The sequence below is a fragment of the Trachemys scripta genome, chromosome 21, assembly GCF_013100865.1.
Source record: "Trachemys scripta elegans isolate TJP31775 chromosome 21, CAS_Tse_1.0, whole genome shotgun sequence".
Taxonomy (NCBI): domain Eukaryota; kingdom Metazoa; phylum Chordata; order Testudines; family Emydidae; genus Trachemys; species Trachemys scripta.
The window spans coordinates 18,634,907-18,649,424 of NC_048318.1; the positions used below are offsets into that span (position 1 = coordinate 18,634,907).

The 14,518-nt window shown below is 45.2% G+C and overlaps 1 protein-coding gene across 1 annotated transcript; it reads left to right on the forward strand.

Moving 5' to 3' along the window:
- The first annotated feature begins 5,622 nt into the window (after positions 1–5,622).
- Positions 5,623–10,643, forward strand: FOXR1 (forkhead box R1). Its single transcript, XM_034754909.1, has 3 exons — positions 5,623–5,733; positions 9,597–9,862; positions 10,361–10,643. Exons 1-3 carry the CDS (start codon positions 5,623–5,625, stop codon positions 10,641–10,643), a joined length of 660 nt encoding a protein of 219 aa, XP_034610800.1.
- The last annotated feature ends 3,875 nt before the right edge of the window (positions 10,644–14,518 follow it).

Sequence of the window (14,518 nt, forward strand, 5' to 3'; positions counted from 1 at the left end):
AAGTGTTTCCCTTGGTGCTCTAGACAAGTTCCTTTGCACCCTGAATCTTGGTGTTCAGCTCTCAGCAGGATTCATCTTACAGTCACGAGTCACCTCCTACCACATAGAGAAAGCACAGTGCCTCCCTCCCATTCTCTCACTACCATCTGAACTGCAGTGCAGGCAGAATTCCATCTCATCTCCTCCCCACAACCTGGCAAAATCCAGCATCTGTGACATATCTTGGATCAACAATTGCTGCTGCCCATCTCCCTCTTCTCCTCCTGCATCAAACACTGCCTCTGCCTGCAAGCGCAAGTGGAAACCTTTGCAAAGACCTGCAGTTGCCCAGAAATTAAAGAGTTTCACTGTCAAATCTAGGGATCCCTTCCCAGCTGTACTGAAAGCCCATATCCCTGCTGCCTGCAAGGGGCAAAACAGGGGGAAGTGCACTTGCTGGGGGAGAAGACCCCATCCCTCTGAGCTGCAGCCTGATAAAGCCTCTCTGGATTCCCAGGGTGTGGGTTACATGGGTGACTCAATGTCAGGGTGGGTATGGTGAGGGAAGGGCATCTGGTCAGAGTTTTCAGCAGGGCTGCTCCCATTGGTTGTCTCCTGAGCAGGTAAAACTCACCTGGCTGTGAAGATTCGAGCCATTCTGATACCAGGCAGCCTCCAGATCATCACCGTCACCTCTGTATGCTCTCATCTTCACTCACAGTGCAACTGCTGACCTTTCTGACTCTGTATGTTCTTCAGGAGGAGCAAAGCAGCAGGTTCTCTCTTCCTCCCTGTTTTCTCTGAACTATGATGTCCATAGCCTTTGTTGCTGCTGCTTGGTTTCTTGAAGTTTCTGACACTGGAACTACAGGGTGGCCAGAAGGAAACACATGGCTGCAGGGAGGAAGGATAAACTTGTGGTTTACACTGGGAATCAGGACTAACACAGTCATGGACTAACAGTCATGTGACCTTGGCCAAGTCCCAGCCCCTCTGGTGCCTCAATGTCCTCATGTGTACATGACAGTTGAGGATCCTGACCTGGCTGGGCAAAACTGTAATGGGCTGGGAGATAGGGTGACCAGATGTCCCAATTTTATAGGGACAGTCCCAATTTTTGAGTCTTTTTCTTATATAGGCTCCCATTACCCCCTACTCCCATCCCAATTTTTCACATTTGCTGTTTGGTCACCCTACTGGGAGATCATAGAGTAGGGAAACACTGCTCAGGGCAAGGAATGATTATTATTAAGCTAAACAGGCAGTGCTTGAGTTCTGGAACCAGCTCCTTGTGAATGTGAGTCCGGGTGGGTATCCCAAGGGGTTCTCCTTGGTCATAGGGGTAAGGGCAAATCATTGGAGGGCCCCAGAAGGAACGCAAAAATCACAAACACAATGGACAGAACCTCTGAAATTCTCCAAGGGAACCTGAAACCCATTGGCCCCTAAGATCAAGGGGGGGAAATTATTACAACTGTTTCTAACATGTTCATAGGTGTTGAGAAGGTAACAAATAACAAGAGCTATTCCCTGAGGTGGCTCTGAAATTTCAGCTCTGTACTATAATGCAAATAGAGCAGGCAACTGGAGCTAGGACTTCTGGGTTCTGTTCCCATTTCTGCTACCGGCTCATTGTGTTGACTCTGGACAGGTCAGGTACTCTTCTCAGTGCCTTGCTTTTCCCATTTATACTAGGGAGATCCTGCCAACACCCAGCAGTGCTAGGAGGGGGCACCCCCAATTAGCATCTTTAAAGTGCTTGAAGTACCTCAGAGAAGAGGCCTCCTCTTACAGGAACAAAGTACTCCCATTCTTACAGCACAGAGAAGGTACATTGACCTACTCTTGCTGTTCCAGCCCTAAAGTTTCCCTCCCTCCCCCTTCCTATTTATAGCCACCTGATACTCATCACCCACTGATCTACACACCTGCAGATAGTTGGCCTCACATCAGTACTGCAGCTATTAACCCTTTATATTCCAGTCGCATTCAGTGCAACTGCTGGAGGTCCCTTGGGTGTCATGGAGATTTGGGGCTGCTCTATGCTGATGGGAGAGAGCTCTCCTATTGACATAATAAAACCACTTCCACAAGTGACAGTAGCTATATCAGAAGGAGAAACTCTCCCACCTGGAAGAGCCCAAGCACCAGCTTGTACTGTCTAGTAGCCAAGCCAAACACCCTTGGTTACCCTCTCCCTATAACTATGGTCACCACTCTCTTACCAGGGACAACATGGCAAATTATTTGAGGGAACATATCTCAGAGATGGGCTGGATCCAAACCCCAAGCTGCAGAGAAAATGCAGCTCTTGCATCTGGATGTTCTATGAACGTGACCTGCCCTCTGGCACTTTGGAAGAGGCCCCAAACTATAAGGAGAGAAGAAATGGTTTGTCTTGGGTGTGCATGGGGAATTGATAGGAGCCAGGCCACTGTGAGGGTGAGTGTGTGTGGGGTTGGGGGAGGATTAAATTAAACCACGCTCAACATTTGAATTGCATAGTTTACACCACAGATTAGGTGAGGAGCCAGGTGTATGTGATAAAATTACAAGGAACAAAAGGAGTGAATGAAGCAACAAGTGTATCCTTCACTTTTCTGTGGCAGTTTGGAAAAGATACACAATACACACACATCCACTTCTTCTTTAGCAGGACCTTTTATGCTGATGTTGTTACTTTATGGGACTCCCTTGATAATTTGGTTATGCTGATCCCTCCTAGCAAATAACATTTCCAATGTATTCACCAGAACCAGTTCCCACCTCTGTCCACTGGCCTCTGCTGGCACACAGCACCATTGCATCACATGACCAGTTAGGGAGATTTTAAAAAAATATTATCCAAATTCCATGTCAAAGAGACATTAGAAAGGGTCCCCATGTGCCCAATGAGAGTGTAATTCTGCACTAGTGAAGCTAGATTGTAATTTTACATCTCCTGCTCTTGTAGTGCTGCCCTGGAGGACCAAGAACAACCCTACAACAGCAAACAGGATGCAGAGCCCAGGAGCAACCCTACAATAAACAGGGTACAAAGACTCTCCTCACTCTGTAGTGACCCCATTCGGTGATGATAGGATCTGACGGAAATTAGTGTGTTAGGCACAGATTCTCAAAAGTTCCAGAATTTCAATTAGAGTTAGGTACCTTTGAAGATGTAGCGGTATGTATAAATATCAAGCATTATTATTCCTCGCTCACCCTCCTCAATTCAGTGTGGTGCTGCCCATTGGGGCCCCTAAGCAGGAATATTTTTGCCCCTGCCCACACAACACATACTAATAATTAACAGGGGGCCCCCTTTGAGTTGCTTGGCACCCTAAGCAATTGCTTGGTCTGCTTATGCTTTGCCCTGTTCATCTAGAAAGACATTTGTAGCAAAGTGAGGCCAATAGGAGAATCTTCTACACATTGATGTGTACCACAGCTCTTGCCTAGCTCAGGCACGGAGCAGAGCAGCAAAGTGAACAGGACAAGAGCCTGCTCAGTTTCATTCCCCAACTGTGCTCCACCTGCTGGTGGGCTGGCAGCAAAATGAGGTTACAACAGGGGTTGGCAACCTTTCAGAAGTGGTGTGCCGAATCTCCATTTATTCACTCTAATTTAAGGTTTTGCGTGCCAGTCATACATTTTAACATTTTTAGAAGGTCTCTTTCTATAGGTCTATAATATATAACTAAACTATTGTTGTATGTAAAGTAAATAAGGTTTTTAAAATGTTTAAGAAACTTCATTTAAAATTAAAATGCAGAGCCCCCCGGACCGGTGGCCAAGACCCGGGAAGTGAGTGCCACTGAAAATTAGCTCACGTGCTGCTTTTGGCACGCATGCCATAGGTTGCCTACCCCTGGGTTACAAGGAAGTCTGTTGAGTTTATCCTGGAGCTGTGGAGAGAGGGGCAAGGGCAGAGGGGGAAGCTAAGCAGCAAGTTGTTGGCAGGGAAGGAGCTGGATTAAGAATAAGAGACTGGGAGGGAAATGGAAAGGAGAAGAAATTGGGACTGAAGAGGGGAAAAAGAGAATGAAAAAGAACAAGAGGTGGGAGAAGAAGAGAAGAAATTAAACTGTCCAAAAAGGAGGAGAGGCAGAGCTTTTCTGTGTCTGCTAAGCTAACTAACCTCCAAGTCCCTATATGTCCTCCAAAAAGTATTTGAGTTCTCAGACCATAAAGGCCACAAACCTATGGATGATCCTATATTATGGACAGTTGCAAATCTCTTCCTTTACACTTATTTTTCCAGAAACATTAGGATAAAGCTTTGCTAACCTAAATAAGGAGCTGAGCACTTATCAAGAATTTAGATTAAATAGACAGACAAAAAAAGCCCCTCAGGTGATAGCTCTTTTATTCTCAAGTAAATTGCTTGCTTCATTGATACTAATCATCCAGTCCCTAGAAAGGTCTTTAATGGGTATTTAAAAGTGTGAAACAGAGGCCTTTAATTCACCTGGTCAAATCTCTTCCATGTTCTCTCTTTTTAATATAAAGTGAGTTCAAATCACATATAGCAGAACTGGAGAGTTAAAAGTTAGTAGTGGTTAACTCTCTCTGACTTGCTCTGTAGCCTCCTTCCAACATTCAGGGTATGCAGCAGTGGTGGGTTATTTTGCAGATTATAAGAAAATGTATTTGAATTTTCAAAACAAAACATTTTGGGAAAGCCTGCATCTAAAATGTGGCCTTGAGGACTGGGATATGGAGGAGAAGCTCAAGCTAACAACCACTACTGATCAGTTTCCTCAAGGTAAGGAGTTCTGAGAGGCTTGGGTTCTGGATGCTTTGGTTATGTGTATGTTCTTGGCTGTGAAATTTCCAGGTGAAAAGATGACTCTCTGATGGCTGGAGATAGAAATCTGAACTAGCATGGAAATTCATTTAAAAACCATATCTTGTCTTGCTATCAAAGAGTTTAAATACTGCTAAACTAGAATTTTCTCTTCTATGAACTTCAAAATGTATGCAAATTTAGGAGAACCTGGAGATTAAACTGTAAATAACTGATAGGTACTCTGATATTGGGTGGGGGAGATCCTAAAGAGAGCTGGCAAGACTGGCTCAATTAAATAAAAATCTCCAGAGAGCAATCCAGAAAACATATTGGCCTGTGATAGAACTAGCAGCACTGACTAGGCTAGAGCAGATGCCAGTGCTGGATACATGTGATTGTTCATGATTCTAGTTCAGCATTGTGAAACTATCACAGGAGATCTTTTGATAAAAGATAGTAGATAATGTTTTCACCCCTCAGCTCACAGAGAGCTGAGAAGCGATTATAGTTTAAACAGGAATAATTTGGGAGAAGCTCAATGGCCTGAGTTATGCAGGAGGTGAGACTAGATGATTACAGTGCCCCCTCTGGCCTTTGACTCTATGAATGGGGGAAAAAAAAAGAACATTTCTAGTATGTCCTGTCTAGTTCATGTTCTGCTCCACTATTGTTGCTATGATTTGTTGCTTTGGCCAGTCGAATTCTAAATCTCTCCAGTAATGTGCCAGTCTCAAAGAATTCTTATGAATCTTTAGTACATAGATTGTAGGGCTTTGGACTATACTAGGGGAAATGCTGGGACTGGCATCTCCCTAAAAACCTTATAGTCACAATCTTAGGCTCTAGGCCTGGAATTTGACCCTTAAGCCCACATGGGTCCCCATTCTGCTGGGGTCCAACTGCAGGATGAGGGTTTTGATGTCTGCAGCCCAGTGGTTCTCAACCAGGGGTCCCCCTGGGGATACACCGAGATCTTCCAGGAGGTACATCAACTCATTTGGCTATTTCCCTAGTTTTACAACAGGCTATAGGGTTGCCAACTTTCTAATCGTTCAAAACTGAACAACCTTGCCCTGCCCATTCTCCGAGGCCCTACCTTGCTCTCTCCATTTCCCCCTCTGCTCTGTCACTCGCTGTCCCCCACCCTCACTCACTCATTTTCACCGGGCTGGGGAGGGTCCCTTTTTGACTAGCTGTTTTGGTTTAAGCACTAATGAAGTCAGTACAAACTAAAATTTCATACAATGACTTGTTTATACTGCTCTATATACTATATACTGAAATTAAGTACAATTATGTGGTAAAAATGAGAAAGTAAGCAATGTTCAGTAACCGTGTACTGTGACACTCTTGTGTTCTCGTGTCTAATTTTGTAAGCAAGTCATTTTTAATTGAGATGAAAGCTGGGGTGGGTATGCAAGACAAATCAAACTTCTGAAAGGGGTACAGTAGTCTGGAAAGGTTGAGAGCAACCTGTGTAGCCCAAACTGGGTGACCCATCATGATACAGAAAAGGGCCTTTTTCCCAACCCAAATTAGACTGAGGATGTGTCTCGAAGCCCTGATGCTCAGAAGAGAAAGGGGGTGGAGAAGAGGAGGGAGATGGATGTCAGTGCTGTCAATTCATGTCAGTGCTGTCAATTCACCACATTGTCTCTAAACTTCCATTTCCCCCCAGCTGCAGATGAAAAACTGAACCATCACATGCTGAAGTGGCAGTGTGAGCGACAGGTGCGCAGGAATTCACTCCCCAAGGAACTGTCTGAGACCCTCCCGTCCACACAGCCTGGGGGTGAGCCATGAGCAGGGTACTGTCCTGGGGGAAAGGGATAGTGCCATAAGCAGATGTGTAGGTAAAGGGGCATTCATTCATCTGGTTACAGAGAGATGGACCAGCAATGGAGCGCACATCTGGGTCTGATCTTCTCCAAGGATCAGAGGTGCTTAGATCAGCTCTGAGGGGAGTATTATGTACTCCTTTATCCATTGGCTGCTGCCAGACCAGTGGCTCAGGGTGATTCCTGGCTAGTGGGGCTGCAGGCAACTCTGCTGCTGCTGGCAGGGGAAGGGAGAACATAAGAAAGCCCGTACCAGGTCAGACCAAAGGTCCATCTAGCCCAGTATCCTGTCTACCGACAGTGGCCAATGCCAGGTGCCCCAGAGGGAGTGAACCTAACAGGCAATGATCAAGTGATCTCTCTCCTGCCATTCATCTCCACCCTCTGACAGACAGAGGCTAGGGACACCATTCCTTACCCGTCCTGGCTAATAGCCATTAATGGACTTAACCTCCATGGATTTATCCAGTTCTCTTTTAAACGCTGTTATACTCCTAGCCTTCACAACCTCCTCAGGTAAGGAGTTCCACAAGTTGACTGCGCACTGCGTGAAGAAGAACTTCCTTGTATTTGTTTTTAAACCTGCTGCTGATTAATTTCATTTGGTGACCCCTAGTTCTTGTATTATGGGAATAAGTAAATAACTTTTCCTTATCCACTTTCTCCACATCACCCATGATTTTATATACCTCTATCATATCCCCCCCCCCCCTTAGTCTCCTCTTTTCCAAGCTGAAGAGTCCTAGCCTCTTTAATCTCTCCTCATATGGGACCCGTTCCAAACCCTTAATCATTTTAGTTGCCCTTTTCTGAACCTTTTCTAGTGCCAATATATCTTTTTTGAGATGAGACCATATCTGTACGCAGTATTCGAGATGAGGGTGTACCATCCATTTATAGAAGGGCAATAATATATTCTCAGTCTTATTCGCTATCCCCTTTTTAATGATGCCTAACATTCTGTTTGCTTTTTTGACCACCTCTGCACACTGCGTGGACATCTTCACAGAACTATCCACGATTACTCCAGGATCTTTTTCCTGACTTGTAGCTAAATTAGCCCCCATCATATTGTATGTATAGTTGGGGTTATTTTTTCCAATGTGCATTACTTTACATTTATCCACATTAAATTTCATTTGCCATTTTGTTGCCCAATCACTTAGTTTTGTGAGATCTTTTTGAAGTTCTTCACAGTCTGCTTTGGACTTAACTATCTTTAGCAGTTTAGTATCATCTGCAAACTTTGCCACCTCACTCTTTACCCGTTTCTCCAGATCACTTATGAATAAGTTGAATAGGATCGGTCTGAGGACTGACCCTTGGAAACACCACTAGTTACCCCTCTCCATTCTGAGAATTTACCATTAATTCCTACCCTTTGTTCCCGGTCTTCTAACCAGTTCTCAATCCATGAAAGGACCTTCCCTTTTATCCCATGGCAGCTTAATTTACATAAGAGCCTTTGGTGAGGGACCTTATCAAAGGCTTTCTGGAAATCTAAGTACATTATGTCCACTGAATCCCCCTTGTCCACATGTTTGTTGACCCCTTTAAAGAATTCTAATAGATTAGTAAGACATGATTTCCCTTTACAGAAACCATGTTGACTATTGCTCAACAGTTTGTTTTTCTGTGTGTCTGACAATTTTATTCCGACAGGAGGTTAAAACTCACAGGGTGAGCAAGGGCCAAGGCCTGGTGGTGTGAGGGGTCACAGAACAGGAGGGGGGAAAAAATCCATTTTTTATAAGATATGGAGATGAATGCTGGGGGGGGTTGGAGGGCGAGGGGGGGGTTGACAGCATAGAGTCTTAGGGCTAGGAGAGCCCTGAGATTTTGGATCTACTTCCTATTCAGCCTTAGCCCAGCCCTGTTCCCAGGAGGCAGGAGTCCTGTCTGTTGCAGAGGCCCTTAGATGGTGTTACTAGAGTGATTTGGCTTCTTCTCTGTCAGCAGAATCTTATGTGCAGCCCCATCTGTGGATGTGGGTGAACCCCAATCTGGTTTGCCCCATTGTCAGCTGTCCCAGTGTGGACATGCCAGGACCCAGTAGCCCAGCATTTTCAGTAGCTGCTGCTGCTCCAGGGTTTTCTTCTCCAAGCTCTTCCTTGAATTACTCCAACCTTGACTGTTCTGAGGAGGATCTGCTGTCATCATCCAGTGAGGCAGAGAAGGTATGTGGCAGAGGGGAAGCTGTGTGGACAGTATCAGAGGGGTAGCCGTGTTGGTCTGGATCTCTAAAAAGCAATAGAGTCCTGTGGCACCTTTAAGACGAACAGATGTATTGGAGCATAAGCTTTCGAGGGTGAATGCCCACTTTGTCGGATGCATGTAATGGAAGTTTCCCGGGGCAGGTATAAATATGCTGGCAAGAATCAGTCTGGAGATAATGAGGTTAGTTCTCGTTATCTCAAGACTGATTCTTGCCAGCATATTTATACCTGCCCCTGGAAACTTCCATTACATGCATCCGACAAAGTGGGCATTCACCCTCGAAAGCTTATGCTCCAATACATCTGTTCGTCTTAAAGGTGCCACAGGACTCTCTGTGTGGACAGTGTTGGGCATTACATGCTTGGAGTTGCCTGGTCTCTGTGATTCATGCATCCCAAGATAGCACTAAACTTGCTCATGCCCTGTTTTATGAGCAGCAGAAGTGAATGCATAGATTCAGCCCAAATTATGGCTGGCAGAAGGTACAAGATGCTAGACTGGAAACTGGACTCCTTCCTATCCACAGAACAGGGATAGCCCAGGTAGCCGTATGTACCTCAGGCCTGACATAGGGAGGAGCTCGTTTACCATAGCCCATTCAGTATGTGACCCTTCTGCTGAAACAGATAGAAATGGGTCAGTTACATCATTTGTGATGGGGACACATCACCCCTGGGAACTGGACTGAGGCCCAAACTCATACACACTGGCTGCTGATGTGCATCTTCCCACACGCATCATGTCTACTCACTGACTCCCTAACCCATCTCTTCCACCCCTCTTGTCCCTAGTTCACCGAGGATGAAGATGCCTCATCGGTGGACATCTCACTCCCTCAGAAAATGGAGACTCCCAAATCTAAGGCTGTTCTGGCACTCCGGAAACCAAAGGTCCCCAGATCTCAGAGCAAGAGGCTCAAGTACATCCTGCAGGCGAGCACCAAAATCAAAGGGGGATGGCCCCGGCCCCCCCTTAATTACTGCATCCTCATCACCCTGGCCCTGCGTAACAGTGCAGAAGGCAGCCTGACTGTGCAGCAGATCTACCAATTCACACGGTACCCACAGCCCTCCTAACTCCCCCATGCTGGGATAGGGGAAGTTTAAAGGGGCATGGGTATATGTCCTAGCTTTTACTAGGGGAGGAAGTATGGCTAGGGCAGGGGACTGGAAGTCAGGACTCCTGGGTTCTATTCTTAGCTCTACTAATGACTCACCATGAGACACTGGGCAAGTCACTTCCCTTCTGTTCCCATTAGAGAGGACATGAATTTTTATTTAAATGCCCAAGTTCAGAAGCATTCAGACTTGGAGTTTTAGTTCTGGCCTGTTACCACTTAACATGACTGTTCAATTGGTCCAGCCAAACCTAATAGTACAGGGGCTTGGGAAGAATCTCATCTTACATCCATGTATGTTCCACAAATGATCAGGTGCACTCTCTTTGTGACAAGAAACATTCCACTCATGACTAGAGTGGCCAGTGTAGCCAATTCTGTGCTCTGGGCTTGCCCTGCTTGTGAACCCAGCTCTGTGCCCTTCTTCTCTCTCTGCAGGCAGCACTTTCCCTTTTTCCAGACAGCCCCAGATGGCTGGAAAAACACCATTCGTCACAATCTGTGCTTCAGTAGCAGCTTTGAAAAAACCTCCCACTTTGTGTGCAACGAGGGCAACCGCAAGTCACGCCTGTGGAAGCTGACACCAGAAGGGTGCAGAAAGTTCCAGGAAGAGGTACGGGCTCTATCTGAGGAGGCCCTCGACTTAGTGAGACAGAGCTTGAGCAAACCAGGTACATACCAAGAGACAGTAGCCCCTGCTGAGGCTTTGGATCTAGGATGAGTGGTGCTGGAAAGCAGGGTCTCCCAAGACTTGTTGTGAGGTTACACTAGTAAGAGAACTGTAGAGGTAATAAGTGTGTGGACAGACCAGGGGAAGGGGAAAATACAGAGGGCTAGACTGGATGGCTCAAGAAGATGGATCTTCTAGGGTGGAGCCTTTACAAGTAAGGGTGGCTCTGTGCCTCATTGAGCTGTAACCTAGGCCAGAGGAGAAAAGGGGGGGAGGGGGAAGAGATCCATCAAGCCCAGTAGCCAGTCCTCTGGCAGTAGCCAATGGCAGGTGCCCCAAAGGGAATGAACAGACAGGTTATCCTCAAGTGATCCATGCCCTGTCCCCCAATCCCAGCTTTTGGCAAAAGAGGCCAGGGACATCATTCCTGCCCATCCTGGCTAATAGCCATTTGATGGACCTATCTTCCATGAATCTATCTAGCTCCCTTTTGAAGATAAGTACTTGAGAGAAATTCAACTATGAGCAGGGTTATTCTCCTGGCTGCTTAAGAAATTTATCCTCTAGCTGATACTGAACACCACATTTGGCCAATGAAAATTAGAATGGAAGTATTACATTTTTTTGGAACAAGCTCTCATTGGTAGCGGAGTGATCCTGAGAGCAGGACACTGATAGCAATGGTGGTGGAATGCTGATTTAACCCTTTGAGGCTGCAGAGCCAGAGCCTGGATCATGGCCCAGGCTCAGCCATCCAACTACTTTCTCTTTCTCTCGTTGCAGAACAGATGCAATCTTTGTTCAGTCTCTGATCCCTGCTGCCCTGTTGCCTCTGAGATAAGGACCACATGGCTCCCAAGCAGGCTTATTTCCTCCCCTTCTACTACAGTCAGCTTCTAGGCAATTGCAGAAGGGAGCCCTAGAAGTGAATGGAAACTCTAGGGACTCAGACCACTAATCAGAGGGAGCTAGGTCAGACCTGCCTCTCCTCCCCGCCCCCCCGCCCCCAATGGCTTGCTCTGGGCAGGCTTTGTCTCATACATACTTCAGGAGGGAGTCTTAGCTAAAGGATTTTCACTGGAGAGTATGGGGTAGTAGGAAAATCTGGTCCTCTTGATTTCTAACTTTTCCCCCTTTCAGCAGTTTGAGTAACTATCCCATCCATGATCCACTGGCTGCCAATGGTCAGAGTTGGTTTGAGGGAAGATTACAGGAAGCTTTAGCATAATCTTGGGAATCTGCAGGCCTTTACTCGAACAGCAATTTCTCAGCTGCTTCTGTGCAAAATGTTCCCTTTCCCCTGTACATAAAGACTGGGGAAAAAGTCAATTGAATTTTTATATCTTTAATTCCTCATTCTCCACTTAATGTTGTGTAAAGTATGCTGAAGGTAAAAAGCACTAAGGGCTGCTGAACTATTTAAAAAAACAAACAAACCCATGAAGCAGACAATAAGATCTAGAGCAGTGTTTAGACATTCCCCTGCAGCCACTTAAAGATCCGAAAGACAGTCATTTTATTTTGCTGAAGTTCCAGCTGACTAGCCCTTTTTTTTTTTTAAAGATATGCACACAAAACAAGACCACCACAAACAAAAGTGCTCTTCAATGCCAGTGCTAGGAGACACAAAGATGACACTAAATGGAGTGGGAGGGGATAAGGTGAAAAGTGGGTGGTTGTTCTCCTGCCTCTTGATAACCAAATTCTGCCTCTATTTAAACAGATCTTATCTTACATAAGGAACCAATGATGTGACCTGAGCAAAAAAGGCTCTAGGAAGTGAGGGGAAAGGGAGTTTGTCCCTTGTTTAGCTATTTAATGCTAAAGCCTAATGAATGCTGGGGAGAAATTGTCTTTGCTAAAGTCTCTCCCCCTGCTCAACAAGGTGATAGCTTACTTTCAGCAGGGACCAGACATTCCATTCCTGGTATTTTTAAAGCTTTTAAAAAAAAAAAAAAAAAAAAAAAAAAAACTTTACTGCTTTATAACGAAGGCTTTTTAAAAAAAAAAAAACTAAACACCTCTGGCAGCTGATTCTTTATGCTTATTTAACATGAAAACTGCTGCTTCCTTGAACCAGGGCAGAAGGGATCATAAAACCGCAGCCCTCTGCCATATATCCAGTCTACATAGTGGCACGGCCTAGAAACAGCTGGTGCTAAATGCCTGCACTAAGAAAGGCAGAAAGCAAACAAGACCGGAAGAAGACTGGGTTAGTTTGATCTCAGCTGTTAATAACACAGCAGGAACTAGTTTAAGTCAGACAGCAGCCACTTAAATGAGAGAACATACTTATTTGAGGATTTCACTTATAACATTTTAATAAATGGTTGAGTCCAACAGGTGCCTAGGTTGTTTACCTGTAATACCTACTAATAGGCTAACATCAGATACTACCCCTATTTGTAACATGCTAAAATTTGTAGAAAGTGTGATTAAACTATATAAATAAATTAAATGCAAGAGCTAGGGAGAGGTACTGCACAGAGCCTGCTTTTTAGTGCAGTTTAAGGTATCAGGAGTAAGGCCTCCTCTGTAACTAAGACACTTGCACTTCCTAGTGCCCCACAGATGAAATCCTTTCCAACAGAAGCACTTCCATGGTAGGCTTAATCCCCTCCATGTATAATCTGACAATGATTTCTGTTCTCCCACTGCCACCACTCATCTTTTAGGAGTCTAGGGAGCACTTAACTGCCATTTACTAGAGAGGATCATGATTTCAGTCCCCACTGAGCACATGACCACAAAGGTGAACTGTTGTTAGTCTAGTATAGGTCCCTCTTATTCCTGCTGTAGGGTCTTGCAAGCAAGATGTTTACTGGTACAGCTGAAACATTAACAAGTGACTGTTTCAACAGTCAAGCAGCCCTCACAAACTAGAGAGGAACATGAGCAATTCACATTCATGCCACAAGGGAGAGCACTCACACTGTCACACTTGTCAGCAGGAAGCTGACTTTCAGTTGATTGAGCCCTAAGAATGATCCTGACCAATGTTCTAGAACAGCAGGACCTTGAAAGCCCATTCAAAGTAAAGTTTTGCCTCTTAAATTAGAGTTGCAGGCACACTTAGCAAACAGTCACTACAGGAGGGGTGGTTTCCACTCCAGTCAGATGCAGAGGGAGCTGTTGCACATATTCCTGATTAATGGTAGTCAGCAAAGATCCCTCCAAGAAAAAGAGCAGAGGGGAGGGTATGTTGAAGCTCTTCCCTTCCTTTAGCACCCTTCTCTCACAAAAATGCTTGCTTAGCCAAAAGTGGCTAATGTTACTTTGAGTACCAGCAGGTAGAGATTGATCCTCTTTCCCATGGGGAAAACTTAGAATTTACTATTAAAATAAGCCAATATACTATCTCTTCCTATATCCTACCTCCAGCAGGAGCCAAGGAAGGCAAACTCCCCTATTTTGATCATGCTGCTAGTAACTGTACAATACTTTACGTGAGGTGGTGGTTAGAGACTACTTCATGTCCTTGGCAGTGACCATATTTGCTGATGCTAGAGGTTTGATTTGTTTAGCTAGTCATGTCATTGCAGGTCTAGATCGGATCTAGCGCCTGACAACCTCACAAGCAACTACCCTTCAAGAGGTAGAGCAAGGACCTGTTGGCTAAGCACAGGACTAAATATCTGGCCACTTGGGTTCTATTTCTAGCTCTGCCAGAGACTTCATGTGTGATGTCAGACAAGTCACTTTTACTCCAGCTTACAGATAAGGCACAGGTGTGACTGTTTTCTTATGCCAGAGGTGAAAGACTTTACGTTTGTAACAAAAGCACTTTGAGTTTGTTTGGAAGAAGCCAGAGAGAGATACAAGAATAGAGTCTACAGAAAGGAACACTTAAAGAATTAGAAATACAGCATTAAAAGGAAACTGAAGTTTTAATAGATGCCTGGCAAGTTCATAGCTGATGCAGACTT